General features: G+C 40.3%; 1 protein-coding gene across 1 annotated transcript in view; it reads left to right on the forward strand.

The window, feature by feature from the left end:
- Window positions 1–20,195, forward strand: part of LACE1 (lactation elevated 1) — a 213,180-nt gene that overhangs the window by 8,507 nt on the left and 184,478 nt on the right. Inside the window, 1 exon segment of the mRNA XM_012651169.1 lies at window positions 10,749–10,972. Coding sequence (XP_012506623.1) covers window positions 10,749–10,972 — 224 coding nt within the window.

The raw sequence follows: 20,195 nt of genomic DNA on the forward strand, positions 1-20,195 counted from the left end.
TAAAGATGTTAGGCTAGTAAAAATAAAAGAAATGAAGGACTTTGAACCTCTTCAAAGGCAGATGCCAAGAGAAACATGCTTTGCCCACAATCCTAATATTTCCTATGAATAACTTTTAAAAGTTAGATATCTTACAGTTGTGAACAGGAAGAATATGACAGCTGAGGAGTAACAGGACTTGGCAACAATGGGCCATAGGTCACCTTGGAGAAGCCATCTAAGTAGAAATCCGAGCACAGTGTATTGAGAAGTGAGCTGGATGTGGGGGAGTGGCTACAAAAAATATTGGTGACCCTTTTAAGTGGTTTGGCTGTGAAGGGAAGAAGGGAGGGCAGATATCCCATGACTGTTGGGCCAAGGAGGTTTTGTTGTTGTTTTTAAAGATGTGTAAGCATTGGGGCAATAGGAGGCTACCAGTAGAGAGGGGAAGTTGCTGACATTGTACAGGGGTAGTTAATGAGGAGAAGGAGATCTTCAAAAAGCGTGAAAGGAAGGAGATTAAAAAATATTTAATAAGCATCTACCGTGTACCAGGCACTGTTTAATGGGGAACACAGGCCGGGCGCGGTGGCTCACGCCTGTAATCCTAGCACTCTGGGAGGCGGAGGTGGGAGGATCGCTTGAGGTCAGGAGTTTGAGACCAGCCTGACCAAGAACGACCTTGTCTCTGCAAAAAAACAGAAAAATTAGGGGGGTGTGGTGGCATATACTTATAGTCCCAGCTACCCCGGAGGCTGAGGCAGGAGGATTGCTTGAGCCCAGGAGTCTGAGGCTGCAGTGAGCTATGATGATGCCACTGCACTCTGGCCCAGGCAACAGAGCAAGACCCTGTCTCAAAGGAAAAAAAAAAAAGAGATTATCTATAGAGATATTGAATCCAGTCCAACTTAACACAGCAAAGAACACACTGGCCCCGTATTCCTTTTGCTATTATCACTCTGGCTGTATGGAAACTGTGTCAATACAATTAAGTGTTATAACACATGTCAAGATTATGATTGTCTTCCTGTGTCAACAATATTTCCGCTTATGTTCTAAAGATGCCTGCAGCAGTCCAGGTATCCTGACTTCACAGGTAAAAGTATGAAAGCAGGAAAGAGTGAGCCCCTGTCCTGGTCTCCTTTTGAAGAGCATGGGGGAGATTTTGCTACAAGCTGGCTTTTTCCCCTTAGGCATCATTGGCCAGGGTGGTGATCACATGCTCAATCTGCCATGGAGAACAATTTTAGCATGACTGAGAAATGGTGGAGTGAGGAGGGGAACTCAGAGAGTATTACTCCAGAGCCCATGTTCCTTCCACTGTAACATCCTGCGTCCCTGCTATACTTGTGGGGACAAATGCTGGCTCTCCCACTTCCTGGCTATGGGAACAGGGAAAGGTTACTTAGCCTCTTTGTGCTTTGTTTCGTCATCTTTAAAGTAGGGATAATATTAATACTTATAGAGTAATCGTGAAAATCAAATGAGTTAATATATGTAAAGTCCTTAGAAAAGTATCTGACACTCAGATATTCTTAAGTACTCAGTAAAGGTTAGCGATTGTAGCTATGTGATCTTAGTTTACTTAACCTGCAATACTAACTCTTTGGTCCAAATCATAGACATCTCTTAACTATTTGAACAGTCTCCTAACTAATCTCTGCTTCCACTTTTTAAAAAAATATAATAGCTTTATTGAGATATAATTCATATACTATAAAATTCACCCATTCTGTTTTCACTTTGCATTCCTATAGTCTCGCTCTGTACCCGGGCTAGAGTGCTGTGACGTCAGCCTAGCTCACTGCAACCTCAAACTCCTGGGCTCGAGTGATCCTCCTGCCTCAGCCTCCCAAGTAGCTGGGACTACAGGCATGTGCTACCATGCCTGGCTATCCTATAGTCTCATTTTCTTTTCTTTTTTTTTTTTTCAGACAGAGTCTCACTCTGTTGCCCGGGCTAGAGTGCCGTGGCGTCATCCTCGCTCATAGCAACCTCAAACTCCTGGGCTCAAGCGATCCTCCTGCCTCAGCCTCCCGAGTAGCTGGGACTACAGGCATGCGCCACCATGCCTGACTAATTTTTTCTATATATTTTTAGTTGTCCAATTAATTTCTTTCTATTTTTAGTAGAGACAGGGTCTCGCTCTTGCTGAGGCTGGTTTCGAACTCCTGAGCTCAAACAATCCGCCCGCCTCGGTCTCCCAGAGAGCTAGGATTACAGGCGTGAGCCACTGCGCCCGGCCCCTATAGTCTCATTTTCTATAAACAGAGTGACCTTTGTAGTCCCAGGTACTCAGGAGGATGAAGTGGGAGGGTCGTTTGAGCCCAGGAGTTTGAGTCCAGCCTGGGCAACATAACGAGACCCTGTCTCTAAGTAAAAAAGAAAAAAAAATTATGTCATACCCTCATCAAAACCTTCTACTTGTTCTCAGTCCTACTTACAAAATCTGCATTATGTACATGGCTTTCAAGGCCCTGTAGGATCTGGTCATTAATCTCCTTTCCAACCTCATCTTGTAGCACACTCCGTGTTGTTCATTTGCATCAGCCATGTATACTTTATTTCTCTTCCTCAAAAATGTGAAGCTTATTTCCATTTCCCCTTTGCCCCACCTATTCCCTCAGCCTGGGATCTTCTCCGTGGTCTTCCTCATGGCTTCCTCATTGGCATTCAGGTGTCAATTTAATGTCTCTTCCACAGAAAGGCTTTTCCTGATAATCTATAGGAGTCTCCAGTCATTGCCTAGCACAGTGCTTCTCAAACTTTGTGTATATGAAACACAAAGGTATTTTGTTAAAAAGGCAAATTTTGATTCAGAGGTCTGGGTTAGGGCCTCAGATCTGTATTTCTATTGAGCTCCCTGGGAATGCCCATGCTGTGGGTCAGAGCCCAACTGCAGATCTAAGAGAATGCTGGTCATTAAGAGATGCAAGCATTTTGAACTGGGAGGATATAAGAAGAGAAAGGGCCATGTGCTACAGTTCTAAGCTTCATCTTTTGTTTTGTTGTGAAGACAAAATCTTGAGGTTACATTTACTTAAAAAAAATTGGGGAAAATAAAAGCAATTACAACTATACTCAAAGCCTGAAGAAAGTCATTCCTCCCCGCTCCTCCTCCCGGAAGGTAAAACTATATAGAAGTAATTGTTAAAATATCTAGAAAGTTATAAGAGATTTTTCAGATCTAGGACACCAAGATATTTACTAAATCTTATAGCAAGTAGGTTATGGAGTATAGTAGGATCTTCCTGAAACTTAGTTTAGGAGAAAGTAGTAAAATAAGGTGCAAAACTGAAGTACTAGAATAGTATAGACTTTTTAGGCCTCTAAAATCTTCAATGTGTGTTTGTAGATCAGTGCGTGGAACTTCAGAATGGCATTTTCCCACTGTCCATTTGGAGTACAATAAGACAAATTAATACAAATCAAAATAATATGGCAGCAGCATCACATAATTTGTGTACACTGATGTAGTAATAGATTTAATTTAGTGCAGCTTTTGAGAAGTCTTTTGTATTTCAATTTATACAGCTGCTATCCAGGGCTAAGCTGGCCAATCTCTCAGTCTTGAGTATCTTGCCTGACTAATTCTCATTTTGTCTCTGCTGACTAGCTGAATTTATGCCTCATCTTCAGTGCACCTTGGTTTTCTTTTTTGAAAAATGGGAATGAAGTATACATTACTACGTAAAGATGTTAGGCTAGTAAAAATAAAAGAAATGAAGGACTTTGAACCTCTTCAAAGGCAGATGCCAAGAGAAACATGCTTTGCCCACAATCCTAATATTTCCTATGAATAACTTTTAAAAGTTAGATATCTTACAGTTGTGAACAGGAAGAATATGACAGCTGAGGAGTAACAGGACTTGGCAACAATGGGCCATAGGTCACCTTGGAGAAGCCATCTAAGTAGAAATCCGAGCACAGTGTATTGAGAAGTGAGCTGGATGTGGGGGAGTGGCTACAAAAAATATTGGTGACCCTTTTAAGTGGTTTGGCTGTGAAGGGAAGAAGGGAGGGCAGATATCCCATGACTGTTGGGCCAAGGAGGTTTTGTTGTTGTTTTTAAAGATGTGTAAGCATTGGGGCAATAGGAGGCTACCAGTAGAGAGGGGAAGTTGCTGACATTGTACAGGGGTAGTTAATGAGGAGAAGGAGATCTTCAAAAAGCGTGAAAGGAAGGAGATTAAAAAATATTTAATAAGCATCTACCGTGTACCAGGCACTGTTTAATGGGGAACACAGGCCGGGCGCGGTGGCTCACGCCTGTAATCCTAGCACTCTGGGAGGCCGAGGTGAGTGGGTTGCTCAAGGTCAGGAGTTCGAGACCAGCCTGAGCAAGAGCGAGACCCCGTCTCTACTAAAAAAAATAGAAAGAAATGATCTGGACAACTAAAAATATATATATATATATATATAAAATTAGCCGGGCATGGTGGCGCATGCTTGTAGTCCCAGCTACTTGGGAGGCTGAGGCAGAAGGATTGCTTGAGCCCAGGAGTTTGAGGTTGCTGTGAGCTAGGCTGATGCCACGGCACTCTAGCCCGGGCAACAGAACAAGACTCTGTCTCAAAAAAAAAAAAAAAAAAGAGGAATACAGCATTGAACAGAGCAGACAAAAATCCCTGCCCTAAAAGAGCATACATTCTAGTCTAGAAACAGAAAACAAAAAGGTAATTTATATGACATTTAGTATAACTAAATCTAGTAGGTTTTTGTCTAATATTTAAAAGATTGTGTGTTTATAGTTTAAAGACTGTATCATGTGTGGAAAGATTATTTTTTTCTTACTATTTTATACTTTTACTAAATCTCTTATTTCATGAAAGTTTTTTTTCAGTTATATTTATGTACATGTATAGGTCATGATATTAAAAAAAGGGTCTAAAAAGCTAGAAAGCCACTGATTAGAGGAAAAGTAAAAATATTAATAGTCTTTGATGGAACGAGAAATAGCTCCTAAACTGTAAAGTAAGGGAAAGAGAAAAGGATGGGGGTAGATACAGTTGAGTTTAGAAGTTTGGTGATAGGAAGCTGAGGGACCTTGAAGGATGGGTGGGATTTTATGGAGTAGAAATTGGGCTGGCAGAGGGTTAGAGGATGACCAGGCAGGGCAATCTATTAATATATGAACAAAGGTGTGACTAAGAAATGAAAGAATGTAAAATGTTTGAGACATGGTAGATAATCCAGTTTGGCCAGAAGGCAACCCACATTATTGAATCTACCTTTGCATTTTTAATCTTACCCAGCTCCCTAACATTTCTGCTATTGCCCATCCTAATTTGGGCCTGTGTTATTTCCCACTTAGAATAGTTTCATAACCAGTGTCTGTGCCAAAATTTATTGTACTTGATACTGCCAGATAATCTTGATCTATTAACAAACATTTCAATTTTTTGTCCCTCTACCCCCACTTAAAAAAAAAAAAACAACAAAAAAAACTTCGATATTCCCCATTATTCCATTACATGTGGCAGGTACTCAATCATTTCTTGTATCAATGGAGAATAGAGGGAAAGTAGTCTGGAAAATGCAATCCGGGGCTGTTTTGTGGATTTCTTGAACCCCAGAATGAGGATACTGTTGTGGTGTCAGGAGTGCCCAAGACTACCCTGACTACCCCCAGGTTTGATAATCCTCTAGGAAGATTCACAAGACATAGTCATACCCACAGCTATGATTTATTACAGTGAAAGGATACAAAGCACAATCAGCCTAAAGGGAAAAGGTACATGTACATGGGACTTACAAAGTCCAGAGGAAACCAGGCACAATCTTCCAAGAGTTCTCTCTTGGTGGAGTCACACAGAACATGCTTAATTCCCCAGAAACTAATTGGACAACAGGTGTGAAATGTTGTGTACCAGGAAGCTCATTAGAGATTCAGTGCCTAGGGTTATTATGAAGGGGTAGTCACATAGGTACCCCCTGCCTAGCATGTACCAAAATTCCAGACTTACAGAAGGAAACTGGGTGTTCAGCATAAACCACGTTGTTCGTACATTGTACAAGCAATTTAGGCACAATGAGTCACTCGTATCACTTCTGGGAATGGTGGGAACACTCTTGAAATTCAGGTTCCCAGACACCAGCTAGGGCCAATCTTGCAAACAGGCCTTTCTATCTGTGGACAGCAGTCTCAGGCCTGCTGTGATAACCCTTTTCTGCACACTATTTGTACTTAATGTGACCTTACAGGGTGGGGAAGTGGCCTCAGGGGCTGTTGGGTAATGGGAAGGTGTGGGTGTAGGAATGAGTAGGATATGAAGACTGTGGGACTTTGTGTCCCCCTCTTCTCACTTTTGTCGTTAATAAATTGAGGATTCCATGGAAGATTGTGTATGTAACAAAGGGGTTGCTATTAAAATAAAATTTGAAAATCACTCCTTTAAACAGTGAGATGAATTTCAAGCAAAAGATTGATAAAATAACATTTGGATTTTACTTCATCACTGGAGTTGGTGGAAGATATTTTAGAGATGGTGGCAGTGGTAAATTTGGGGCAGTGGAGGTGATGGGAGGCAGGGAGTCTACTGTGATAGCCTAAGGCAGGGATAATGAGAGCCCAAACTGGGGTGGTAGTGTTAGAACCGGTTCCCCTCAGCCCCAGGAACAGAGAGGCAGAGTCACCGAGGCTGCAAATGGCTAAGGAGTTTATTGGCTAGCTCGAGCTAGGGTCCAAGTCCCAGAGCACCAACGCAGTGGCCTCCCTAAGAACCAGGACCCTGCCCTGGGGTAAAAGTGAAGCTTTTATACTTTCTTTTGCACACAACACACCGGTGGCACACGACACGCAGGTTCCACACGACATGCTGGGCACACCATCCCCCCTCCCCCCTTAGTCCATTGGTTCTTTTGAAAGTGGCTGATTGTTTTGACTCCTGATTGGTTGGCTCCAAGCCCCGGGATTTTCAATTTTCGCGCCGGCGCCAGTTGTGGTCTGCGTTTCGGTTTCGGGGAAACTGAAACTTAGGCCTATTCCAAGAAATTCAGCTTGTCATGGAGTCACTCCTGCTCTTACTCATATATTTAACAAACAACTAAAAGCAAGTACGGTTACAGAAGCAAATGGCATCAGTTAGAATCAATGAGAACACATTTTTCTAATCTCAGACAATTTGTTCCACACAAAACAAAGTACATTCTCCTACTATCAATTCCTGTCTTTCAGTAGGATGAGGAAGGGAAAGAGGAAATGGATTAGAGGGTGTTTAGGATGTAACACTGAGTAGCATTGATGATTGATTGGCTTGAGAACCTGGTTGAGGGATGGGGAACGGGGTTGTGGGATAAAGGGGAAGAAGTTAGTATTACTCTAAGGTTTCTATCTTGTTTGACTCCAGAAATAAAGGAGGGAATGGAAAAGAGCATTTTTCTCCTGTTGTAAAAGTCTCAAATCCTCTGATGCTAACTGGGTATCCAACAATTCTTCAATTCTGACACCATCTATCTGAAGTGAGCATCAGATCCCCCAACGATTCTTCTGGGCAGAGGCTTCTAACAAACAAACAAACAAACAAACAAAAGAGATCCCCCCATCTAAAGGGCTCAGTCCCACAAAATGCCTTCACTTTAGATGCCAGCTGCAAATGGGGTGCCCAGGCTAACCACACATCTCCCTGGCTGACTGCAAATTTGGGGATTCCCATATTCTCCCTTCCCTTTATGTTTGATAATTTGCTAGAATGGGCCACAGCACCCAGGAAAACACTTATGTTTACCGGTTTATTATAAAGTACACAACTCAGAAACAGCTAAATGGAGAGTTGCATAGGGCAAGGTCTGCCACCCTCGCAGCACCTAGATGTGTTTGCCAACTCAGAAGCTCTCCAGATTTTCTTCTTTAAGAGTGTTTAAAGCCAGGTGCAGTGGCTTACGCTTCTAACCCCAGCAACTGGGGAGGGTAAGGCAAGGGGATCACTTGAGCCTAGGAGTTCTAGGCTCGTAAGCTATGATTGTGCCACTGCACTCAGACTGGGTGACAGAGCAAGACCTTGTCTCAAAAAAAAAAAAAAAAAAGTGTTTATAGAGCCCAGTCTCCAGCCCCACCTTCTTTCCCCGAGAAGTTGGTGGGTGGGGCTGAAAGTTCCAACCCTCTACTCACTTGGTCTTTCTGGCTACCTGCCCTGTCCAGAGGCTATCTAGGGGCTCCACCCTAAAGTCACCCATTAGCATGAACTCTGGAGTGATGGAAAGGGACTCATTATGAATAACAAAGGATAGTCCTGTTACCCAAAATATCAAGATCGGGGTTCTTTCACTTGGCCAGTAGCAAATGACTCTTCACGAGAACTGGGTCTTGATCAGTAGGAGTTTTAATTACTAAGTGAAGAGAGCACTGGGGACATTCTCCAAAGTAGTGTCTCCCCAAGGGAAAGTGGCATAGGGTTTTTATAGGGTAATAGAGAAATAAAAAGATGTGTCTTCACAGGTAGGGGTGTAGTTCCCATTACGTATGCGTGGTTAGTTTGTCATGCTAGACACAGGTCACATGTTGTGACACAGGTCACATGATGAAGCTACAGCTCCTCCTGGGGTGGAGACTTCAGCTTGGTAATGAGGGAAGTTCACTTGAATTCATCTACAGGCTGCCTGCGTCTGTCATGAGCTAGTTTTAGCCAGCTGAATAGCCTTATAAACAAAAGCTGCAGAACAGGTTGATTGCTCAAGTTGGTTGAATTCCTATAGTCTCTGGAGACCCTCCCTTCCCCTACTTATACTTCTGGTATTCTGGAATTAGGAACTTTGTGCCAAGAACCAGGGACAAAGATCAAATATATTTTTTTATTTTGCCACACTGGCAAATACCTCAAATTGCTGGGAACCTTTAGAGAACTCTCAGGCTGTATCTCCAGCTTCAACATTGAACCGAAGTCATCTCCCTGGTCCTGTGAGGCCCAGTTTTCCAGGAAACCCTTAGATTGTCTTTTGTAGACCTTAAGCACCCTGTATTAGTTAGGGTATAACAAGAGACCCCAAAATACATTGCTTTAAAAGCAATACAGAAGTTTATTAGTCTTGTATATGAAAATCCAGGTAGGTGGTCCAGAGCTGGTTTGGAAGCTAGCATTATTGGAGGACCAGGCTCCGTGTATCTTGCTGCTCTGCTTTTTTTTTTTTGAGACAAGAGTCTCACTTTGTTGCCTGGGCTAGAGTGCCGTGGCGTCATCCTAGCTCACAGCAACCTCAAATTCCTGGGCTCAAGCGATCCTCCTGCCTCAGCCTCCCGAGTAGTGGGACTACAGGCATGTGCCACCATGCCCAACTCATTTTTTCTATATATTTTTAGTTATCCAATTAATTTCTTTCTAATTTTAGTAGAGACGAGGTCTTGCTCTTGCTGAGGCTGGTTTCGAACTCCTGAGCTCAAACAATCCGCCCGCCTCGGCCTCCCAGAAAGCTAGGATTACAGGCGTGAGCCACCGCGCCCAGCCTTGCTGCTCTGCTTTACTCAACATTCTGTGTGCATCTCGTTGGCTCTTCCAGCTGCAGTCATCACACTTTCATTCCAGGTAGAGGAAGGGTAGGAAAAAGGAAGCTGGAAGGATATGCCCTTTTTCTTTAATGATGTGTATGAGAACCGCACATCCTGTTGGTTAGAACCTGGTCACATGGCCAGGAAATATAGTATGTAACTGTGCGCCCCTGCCGTCAGCTAAAACTTCTATTCAGAAAGGGGGAACAGATAACTGAAGACAGCCCTGCCTTATCCCTAACATTCATGGTATATTTAAGGACTTTGCCCCTCCTCTTTCAGGAAAAATGTGGAGCTAACATTGTGACTGTTAATTCATTTTGCTAAAGGAAGTAATTTTCGTGTTATTGTGACAAAGAAAACATGATATTTACTGAAACTAAGGAAATGCTGGCAAAGTACCTTTGAGAAATCTTGTGCTAAAAAATGTACCAGGTTGCTGCTGTTTATTGTTTATTGCTTCTAAAAAACAGGGAGTTAGCGTGTTCCTTACACTTAATCTTAGCCAAAAGGCCAAGAAGTGATTACCTGCTCATTAAACCTGCCCCAGATAATGAATGGAATTATGATTGCACCTCACCATGGCCAATCGTTTCTCTTCCAGGACAGGCGAAAGAAAGGATGAGAACACCACCTTGCTTTGAAGCAGACACTCTTGTGTCTCAGCTCTGTGTTCAACCCCCTAAAGGTTATGGAAAAAGGGAAAAAAATTTATAAGCAGAGGGCTGAAATCAATGTAGTAATATCTGAATGTTGTATTGTTTTGGGGTAGAGAATAAAGGAGCAGTAGAAAACCCTTGGGACTAATCTCTAATTCTCTGCCTTGGTGCTTAAGACCAGAATTGGGGGTAACTCCAAGAAAAGCAGCACTCTTGGTTTTGGGAAGCAGCGATGAACCCAGGTGGCTTGTTTAGTGGATTGGCGGCAAAATAGAGGCTCTGTGGCAGGTTAGGCCCTCTAGAACAGAGGTTATAATTATAGTTTATTGTTTTGGGGTTTATGTCCTTTTATTAAAATGAAAATATTCTTTTTTTTAATTTTAATTTTGCTACCCGGCGTGCGCCTCGCTGGAGATGTCCTGCCCACCAAAATGAAAATATTATAAATATATTTATTGTATAAATGTGTTTTATATTATTTTTTAAAATCAAAATGACATTTACAAAAGCTGCTCAGAAACCCTTGTAACTAGTTAAAAGTTTGACTGTGACCCTTAAGAAACATATTTAAGAACGCTATGAAATACCTTTATGAAAGTCTAAAATTTTTTGTATGTTTTTGTTTATAGCCTATACAGTTCAGACACCTGAGAGTATGACCCCAACTGCTGCTTCAGAGACTTATTTGAAAGCTTTGGCTGTTTGCCATGGACCTCTGGACCACTATGACTTTCTGATCAAAGCTCACGAGCTAAAGGATGATGAACATCAAAGAAGAGTCATACAGTGTTTGCAGAAATTACATGAGGACCTTAAAGGATACAGTATAGAGGCAGAAGGCCTTTTTTCAAAGGTGAGGTTTGTGTGATATTAAAGATTGAACAATTAAAGTTATAAGTGTTTTATGAAATAGACTCAATACAGTGGGGTACAATTGTGAGACAGCTTGAAAGTTTCCCACCAGTTCCTCTGAACAAGTTCTGTTGGATTCCCATTCCTGGCCTCTTGATGTTCCATGGCTTGCTTTTACCTTTGGGGATTTGAACAGCTTCATATTTATGTATTAAAAAATACATTCCAATCTAAATGAAAACTTCTAAGTAATTCAGAGCTTTCCCCTTCCTTTAGCTCAGGCCTCACCCAGGGAACACCAGAGGCAAAGGAGGGGTGACATGTTCTTCCTCCTTTCTCTGCTTTCTTCCTCCTTTCTCTGCTTACCTGGCTTCTTTAGGGTCAGAATGAGAAGAATGAGAGATTCGAGCGAAACAGCGAGTCTTAAATGACCACTGGGGCCTTTGTGTGGTGGATGCTGACGTACACGTGCTGTGCTGAGGGGCACATTGGTGGGTTCTTCAAGACTCCCATGGGGACCTCCACACTGTACCATTCTTTGACCTCTTATGACTCTGGGGAAGCATCTCACACCGCTGCATTCTTCTGGGACCCCTTTGCCCTTGTACTACTTAGCTTTCTTGGGTAGGGTCCTTTCAGGACAGCTCTTGCTTGGTCACCTTTTATGGTGTCTGCTTAGGCCACAGGCAGCATAATATCTGCTTTCTCCAAACCCTGCTGCATGGGTATCTTCAGTTGGCATCCTGTCCTCAGACTTCTGCAGCAAGAAACAGGCACTAGTCTCTATCTTCGTCCTGTACACCCCCTTATCCTGGGGACACATGTCAAGTTCTTCCATGAACTCTTCCACAGCATGTTCTGGTAGCTGCCTGCGCATTTCCATACCCAAGCAAACATCCAGCTGGGGTGGGATACTCATCTCCTCCTACGCTCAACCCTAATCTCTTTGGATGCTTCTCTTGTGAACCCCTCATAGTTGGCATGAAGTAACCAGGGGAAACGCAACAGCATTCCTTACTCAGCTAACAGCTCTCTACCTTGATCACTCTTTTCAGTTTCTCTTTGGCTTTAGGGTGTTTTTGCCTTTTTTTTTTTTTTTAAAGTAATTCCTGCATGGATGTGACTAATGCCTCTCTTCAGAGTGTGGGGGGAACTTGTCTTCCTGTGTCCTCAGCTTTGAGCTTCTACTGACATTTTCTGACAACAGGAAAACTTCTATTCTTTATCCATTATAGAAGTCAGTGGTCTCATCTTTAAATTATGAGGAATATTAATAGTAATAAGAGTTAAATTATGGTTCAACCTAAGAAACTAGTTTTCCTTTAATTGACTGCCTCCTCATCCTGCCAAATATTCTTTTTTGTTTATTTATTTATTTATTTTGAGACAGGGTCTCACTCTGTCACCCAGCTGGAGTGCAGTGATGTCATCATAGCTCACTGCACCTCAAACTCTTGGGCTCACACAATCCTCCTGCCTCAGCCTCCCATAGTAGCTGGGACTACTGGTACACGCCACCATGCCCAGCTAATTTTTTCTATTTTTAATAGAGACGGAGTCTCACTCTTGCTCAGGCTGATCTTGAACTCCTGACCTGAAGTGATGCTCCTGCCTCAGCCTCCCAGAGTGCTAGGATTACAGGCATGAGCCACCACACCCGGCCCCAAATATTCTTTTATTGTAAGGTCTTTAGAAGAAAGGCACTGCATAACGTACATTAGTAGTACCTTATTTAAAAACTAATGAAAATATTTTTACTTTTTCAAAAGCATCTGAGAGTATAATTAAATAGTTTTATTTTTTTTATAAAGAAAAAGGCTTCCATTGTGCTAACACATTTGGTTGAAAGGAATAGAGATTCATTTAGGTTACAGAAAGGAATGGAGATTTAGAATAAGACTCCACGTGAACATAGCAATCGAAGGGCATCTCCATTACACAGCCTGGCTTCACGGTGCTCTGCCATGCACGCAATCCAGTGTCCACTAGGTCCACTCGGTCCACTTGAGCTGCTGTAACAAAATACCGTAAACTGGGTAGCTTATAAACAACAAAAAAAATGGTTTCTCACAGTTCTGGAGGCTGGGAAACCTAAGATCAAGGTGCTGTCACTGGCAAATTCAGCGTCTGGTGACGACCTGCTTAGCTATTCATGGACAATTGTCTTTTCACTGTGTCTTCACGTGGCTGAAGGACAAATGGGCTCCCTTGGGCCTCTTTTATGAGGACACTAAGCTCATTCATGAGGGCTCTGCTCTCATGACCTAATCACCACCCAAAGGTGCTACCTTCTAATACCATCACCTTGAGGGTTAGGATTTGAATATATGAATTTTGGGGGGACCGGACCCAAACATTGAGACCATAGCATCCACTTACTCTGTTGTTCCTTTTCTCCTGTGTCTGTTTCTACTTTTGTTCATTCTACCAGCTTAATTCTTTCTCTGTATCTGTGGTTTGAATTCCTGAGTAAGAACCCAATAGGCCAACCAATCACTTCATCCCTATTTGGGTAGAGCTTTCATATCAGATTTCTCAGGGGCTACAAGCCAGCATAAAGATCAGATCTCTGCCCAAGACACCACCCAAGGCTGGTCCCATAAGCATGGCAGTTTCCCTCAGAGAGGACTGTGTGTGGCTGGCACCATGATTGATCCGTCCAGCACAATGGTTAGAGGAAATATTGATAAATTGTCATTTTTGATGACCAACATCTTTTCCACATATTTCCAAAAGTTTGTAGGTGACTAAAGGACTAAAAAGTTTAGCCAAGCTCGGTGGTGCACACCTGTAGTCCCAGTTACTTGGGAGGCTAAGATAGGAGGATCACTTGAGCCTGGGAGTTCTTGGCTTCAGGGCCTATGATTGTGCCTGTGAATAGACACTATACTCTAGCCTGGGCAACATAGTGAGGCCACATCTCTAAAAAAAAAGATTAAAAAAAAAAAACACACAAAGCGCTAAAAAGTTTGAAAAAAACATAGACTGGTTATGTATTGCATACTTAATTATAGTTTGTGATAAAGGTGGGCTTCTAAATAAAATAACACCTTGGTTATGTGGCATAGCCAGGAAACAACATGTTTTACTTATTTTTTGTTTATCTAAGAGTTCAATTGCCTTCATGAATTTTATATCTTATTCCCTTCCTGGTCCTCTTCCTTTTAGAAATACATTCCTTTTATCTCTCCTTACTCTGTGCTATCTCTAGAGCTCATCTTACGAAGGTTGGTGAACTTCCATCCAATCACAAGTATCATTTAATCATTAAGTTATCTGGTGGCCAATTCAATAACAGTGGTTTAAAAAAAAAATGTTGGTGCTTCTTGTGGGTATTCTCTTACACTCCACCTTTGAAATCTGAGTTGTCTATGATGGGCCAGCCTAGTGAATAACATTGGTTTCATTGTGTGATTTAAATCTAATGTAAATGGAGGGTTTGATATGTCAGGTAGAGTTTCAAATGGGTCTAATGAAAGGTCATATTTGTTAAATCCTAATGTATATGTAAATAAATGTTCAGTATATAGAGCAACATCACTTTGTAATAGTATTTGTCCTATAGTTCCTTAAGCGTACCTACTCTTTTTTTTATTTTTATTTTTTTAAAGCCAGTCAAAAGCCTACCTACTCTTTAAAACATTTAAAAAGATCCCCAAATTTAACATACTTTGAGAAAAACATAGATAAAACTTTAGTTTTTGAAGATTATAAAGATGCCACAGATCTATTTCTTCTAAAAACAAACACTGATCTGCCAGTTATCAGAGAAGGAAAATTTGGGCTATTAGGTTTCCTGTGATAGAAGAACTTTATTTCTAGAATTCTTAATCATGGTGCTATGGCTGGAATATTTGTTCTTCCAAAACTCATGTTGAAATTTACTTCCCTATGTGGCAGTATTGAATAGGTGGGGCCTTTAAGAAGCGTTAGTCCATTCATGGGTTATCATGAAAGTACCACTGGTGGCTTTATAAAAAAAGGAAGAGAGACCTGAGCTAGCACGTTTAGTCCCCGGTCATGTCTGCAGAGTCCCCACCAGCAAGGAGGCCCTCACCTGGTGCAGCCCCTCCACTGGGACTTCTCAGCCTCCACAATTGTAAGAAATAAATTCCTTTTCTTTATAAATTATTCAGTTTCAGGTATTCTGTTATAGGCAACAGAAAACAGACTAAGACGTCTAGTAAATAGGATAAATGATTTTATGGACTTTTGATTTTGTTTTCAATGCAGATGTTTAAACATTCATTATGATGAATTTACTTTTTTTTCTCATTGTACTCCTAAGAAACTTTCTGTAAGCCTAAGCGATAGTATTAAAATAAAATGCACCTTCTTCACAAAATGCCAGATTTATTAATCACTGTGAAAAAAATTGGTGGCAGACTATTAGACTGTTTTTACCTACCTATGTGACAATGTTTTCTCTAATAAACATTTGAAGAAGTTATGAGCAGATGACCATGCCATATGAGCAACAACCTATGAAGAATGAACACTTTACTTTTGTTATCAAATAAAACTTACAGCCAGGTTAATCTGACACATTTAATATATGCATAATTGTTATTGTGCTGTGAGGTAATTAGGCATAAATGGTAAGTAGTTCATGTAAATCACTATAATTAGAATTACTTTTACACAGCCAAATCAAGCATTTCTAGAGTCAGGGAGGGAAAGAATTAAATAGAGTATGGAGCTACTCTGAAAATCTCTGTTTCCATTAATCAGGGGTTTGCAGGCAGCCAGGTTTTTTCATCTCTTGGGAGGAGACAGCAAAACCACGAGACCTGGGAATTGGGAGCCATGAAACTCCTTTCCTTTTCTCCTACCCTCTCACCAGCTAATTTTTAGTTTTTCCTTTACGTGAAATTATTATTTCCAACTTCCTCTTATATTCTACCATCTTTTATTTGATCACCCCGCCCCCGTCCCTACCCTCCCAAGAACAATGCATAGATGAAAAAGAGCTATTCAGTTCTACCATTGTAGTCAAAGCAACCATAGGCAATACATAAATAAATGTATTCCAGTAAGTCTTTACAAAAACAGGTGTCAGTCCGGATTTGGCCCATAGGCCATAATTTGCTGGCCCTACCTCTAGCTGATTGCTACCTGACTAGATTTGAGGGCTGATAGGAGACCATTAACTATATTTGAAGTTCTACTTGAACTGTACCTAATCTAGCTTTCCAGTTTAATATTCCATTACTGCCTTGTATCCCTGCGTCTAGTCAACAGAGCTATTCATTCTTTCCATTAAATAGACAAACAGACCAATAGAACAAAATAGAAAGTCCAAAACATACCTGGAAACTTGAAATGTGATTGAGTTGACATTGCATATCAGTAGGAAAAGGATGATCTATTCAATAAATGAGGGTGGGACCATCAGTTATATATATGAAGAGTGAAATATTGATGTAATTATGTACCTACCTCTCCAAACACAAAAAATAAATTCCATGAAATTAATCTCCTAAACTTAAAGTGAAACTTTAGAACTTCTTAAAGGAAATATAGGAGAATAACTTTTAAGAACTTGGGAAAAGGAAGAATTTCTTATGTAAGATGTGACAGTCTAAATTATAAAGGTAAAGAGTGATATATTTGACTATATTAAAATTTAAAACTTCTAGTCAGCAAAAGGAACCATAGAAAGAGTGAAAAGGCAGATCACAGATAGGGAGAAAATATTTGCATAAAAATAATTAACTATGGATTGGTATCTAGAATATATAAAAAACTCCTACCAAATAATAGAAAAAAATTAAACAACCCAGTAGAAAAATGGAAAAAGGAGAGTCTGTTTTGTAGGGATAACAATCAGATGCCACAATGAATAAATAAATCAGAATGTATTTATTATAAAATGGAATGTTACTTAGCATGGGGATGATAAACTTCAAATTCAGGTTGTTAATACTGAGAAGGGAGGGCACAAAGGGGGGCTTTAATTATATCTAATGCTTTATACTTAACTTTTGAAATAAGTATGTGAAAATATAAAGATTTGATAAAGCTGGGTGATGAGTAACCAGGTGTTCCATATATTCTCCAATTTTGCCTGTTTTTAATATTTCATCATAAAATATTTATTTATTTGAGATGGGGCTCTTGCTATGTTGCCCAGGCTGGTCTCCTGGGCTCAAGTGGGCTTCCCGTCAGTCTCCCAGGTAGCTGGGATTATAGGTGTATACCAGTGGGCACGGCCATTTTTTAAATGTAGTTGTAAGATATTACAACAGCTTAGTTGATTTCTTTTTATCATTTTTAGAAAATTACAACTTTTCTTTTTTTTTTTTTTTTTTTTTGAGACAGAGTCTCACTCTTTTGCCCGGGCTAGAGTGAGTGCCATGGCGTCAGCCTAGCTCACAGCAACCTCACACTCCTGGGCTCAAGTGATCCTCCTGCCTCAGCCTCCCGAGTAGCTGGGACTACAGGCATGCGCCACCATGCCCGGCTAATTTTTTCTATATATTTTTAGTTGTCCGATTAATTTCTTTCTATTTTTAGTAGAGACGGGGTCTCGCTCTTGCTCAGGCTGGTTTCGAACTCCTGAGCTCAAACAATCCGCCCGCCTCGGCCTCCCAGAGTGCTAGGATTACAGGCGTGAGCCACCGCGCCCGGCCAACTTTTCTTGATAATGTAATTGTAGAGTCTACTAGTCCGGCATTTTCTTCTTACAAGTAGACTGAGGAAGGGGAATTCTTAGCACAGTGCTGAGAAAGGCATGTGAAATATCTTAGGAAGAGGTTTTTAGCAATGGGATTTTTTTTCCTCTTTCTGAAATTCCATAAGCTGAATACATATAAATCTGATCATACTGTTCTCCTGTTTAAGGCTTGCAGTGCCCTCAGGATAAAGTACAAACCCGTTAACATGTTCTACAAGGTCCTTGAGAGCCTGATCCCTGCCTCTTGCAGCCTCATCTGCCTTTGTTTCTCTGCTGGCAATAAAAGCACCAGCTATGATGAGCTACTTGGACAAGCCTGGGACCATATTTTGTCTCTGGATCTTTACTAAAGCTGCCCCCAATCCTTTGTTATGGCCCATCTCGTATTGCCCACTTGGTGACCACAAGCTCCTCTGGTAGATACTCTCTTTCTTTTCTTGGTCTTCTGGGCCGGAAGAACCCAGGTCATTGCCTCGCACAGAGTAGGTGCTCAGTGCTCAATTCATGCTTGTGGAATGAATGGAATATGAGTAAATAACAAAGCCATCACTGAAGACACAAAATAATTCTTTGCTGACTCTGAAGGCAGTTGTTGTGGTGGCTGTGAGCCTATCCATGTGTCTATGTGTGAGTGTAGGTGTCTCTGTGAGTTCCTACATCTACGTGTCTCTCTGTGAATGTGTCTGTGTTCTCATTGCCTCCTTAGCATTAGTTCTTGGCAATTCCAAGAAGGCCAGTTTAATTTATCAAATTCAGAATCTCAATATACTTCAGAATGAGGGATATTTTCCACATCTTCTTTTTGATCAACTTCAGATTGTTTTGAGAATTATGCTTGTGTCCTAGACATCCTCCTGAAATAGTACTGGACCGGACTAGCCCAGACCTGACAAAGCTTCACCTAAGCTAGGCCCGGATCAGAACATTCAGGCAGGAGTGAGTAGACATGGAAAGATTTGCTGGAGAAATTGCCTCCTGTCATTTGTCCTTCAGTGACACATATAGGAACTTATAAATGTTTGTTGCTTGAATGCCCAAGGCATGAACAAATCATTTGCATTTTTAAATTCTATTATAATCAGAAATTGAGCCATTTCTTATGCTAGTTGTTTTAGTTTTAAGCACCCTCCTCCAAACACTAGTTATTTAGATACTTAAATAGGCTTAATTATACTAGTAAACTGAACAAGTTGATATACATTAGGTTACTAGGGTTCTTTTGCAAATCAGGAAAGGCATTTAAAAAACATTTTCATTTAAAGAAAATTTATGGGTACTAACATATAGTTTGGCTTTTTAGTTTTTAAAGATCTTTATTGAAACCTGAAATGATCTACTTTTATCAAAAAGGGATCCATGTTGAGAATGATATAATGCCAGTTTTTAAAAGATGTAATTATGCTCAGCATTCCAGCTGGAATCATTGTTTCTGATTCTATCATTTTGGGAGATAATAATGCAATGGTGGGGGGAGTGGGGAGAAACAGGAAAAGTAGTATTCCTGCATTTTAAACAAATTGAAAACAATACTTTTTATTTTAACAGCACTACCCCTATTATCTTAATTGTCCTAATGGAAATTATTCCAGTGTAGCAGGTGGATAGTATTCCAGAAAGGCAGAGGACATGCTATTTTAATTTATAACTTTGATGAGAATCACCTTGGATCATTTTTTAATGCTAGAATTTTAATATCGTAGAGAACAATGGATAAAGTTAAAATCACTGAATCAAAATATTTATAATGATGGATGACAATTTTTTTTTTTAGTTTGCAGCAGTTAGAATAAAGGAATAGTTTTGATAACAGTTTTGAAAGCAAATGTCTAGAGTGCAAATATGCAGACATTGTTGATTAATTTTAGATTTAGTTCAAAAGTAAAAGTAACACAGTAATTAGTCACCTTACCAAATATTTTTTTTGCCAATTTTTTATTTTGAAAAATGTCAACAATGTATTTAGATTCACTAATGGGTAATATTTTGCCACATTTGTTTTATTTTCTCTCTAAATATCTCATTTTCTGGAATCATCTACAAGTCAGTTGGAACATCATAACACTTAACCCCTAAATACATTACATATATCTCCTAAGAAGGACATTTTCCTGTATAACTATATTACTATCATCACATTCAAGATATTTAACACTCATTTAATAATATTATCTAAAATATAGTTATCAGATATAGCAAAAATACATGATGCTCATATAAATATGAGTTTTAAATAAATAACAAATAATTTTTTTAGTATATGTATGTGCCATGCAGTATTTGGGACATACATATATTAAAAAAATTATTTGATGTTAATCTGAAATTCAAATTATCTGAGCATCCTGTATTTTATCTAGCAATCTTAGATGTAAAGCCCACATACAGATTTCTCCAACTGTCCCCAAAATATCCTTGTGTATATGTAAGTGTGTATGTATGTGAGAACCAGGATCCATACTTTGTATTTGATTTTGTCTCATAGAATTCTGATAGAATAATTATTGGATATTTACTTTAAAAAATATAAACCTCATGTTCTAAAGATTCT

Source organism: Propithecus coquereli, unplaced genomic scaffold, assembly GCF_000956105.1.
Source record: "Propithecus coquereli isolate 6110/MARCELLA unplaced genomic scaffold, Pcoq_1.0 Scaffold35, whole genome shotgun sequence".
Classification (NCBI taxonomy): domain Eukaryota; kingdom Metazoa; phylum Chordata; class Mammalia; order Primates; family Indriidae; genus Propithecus; species Propithecus coquereli.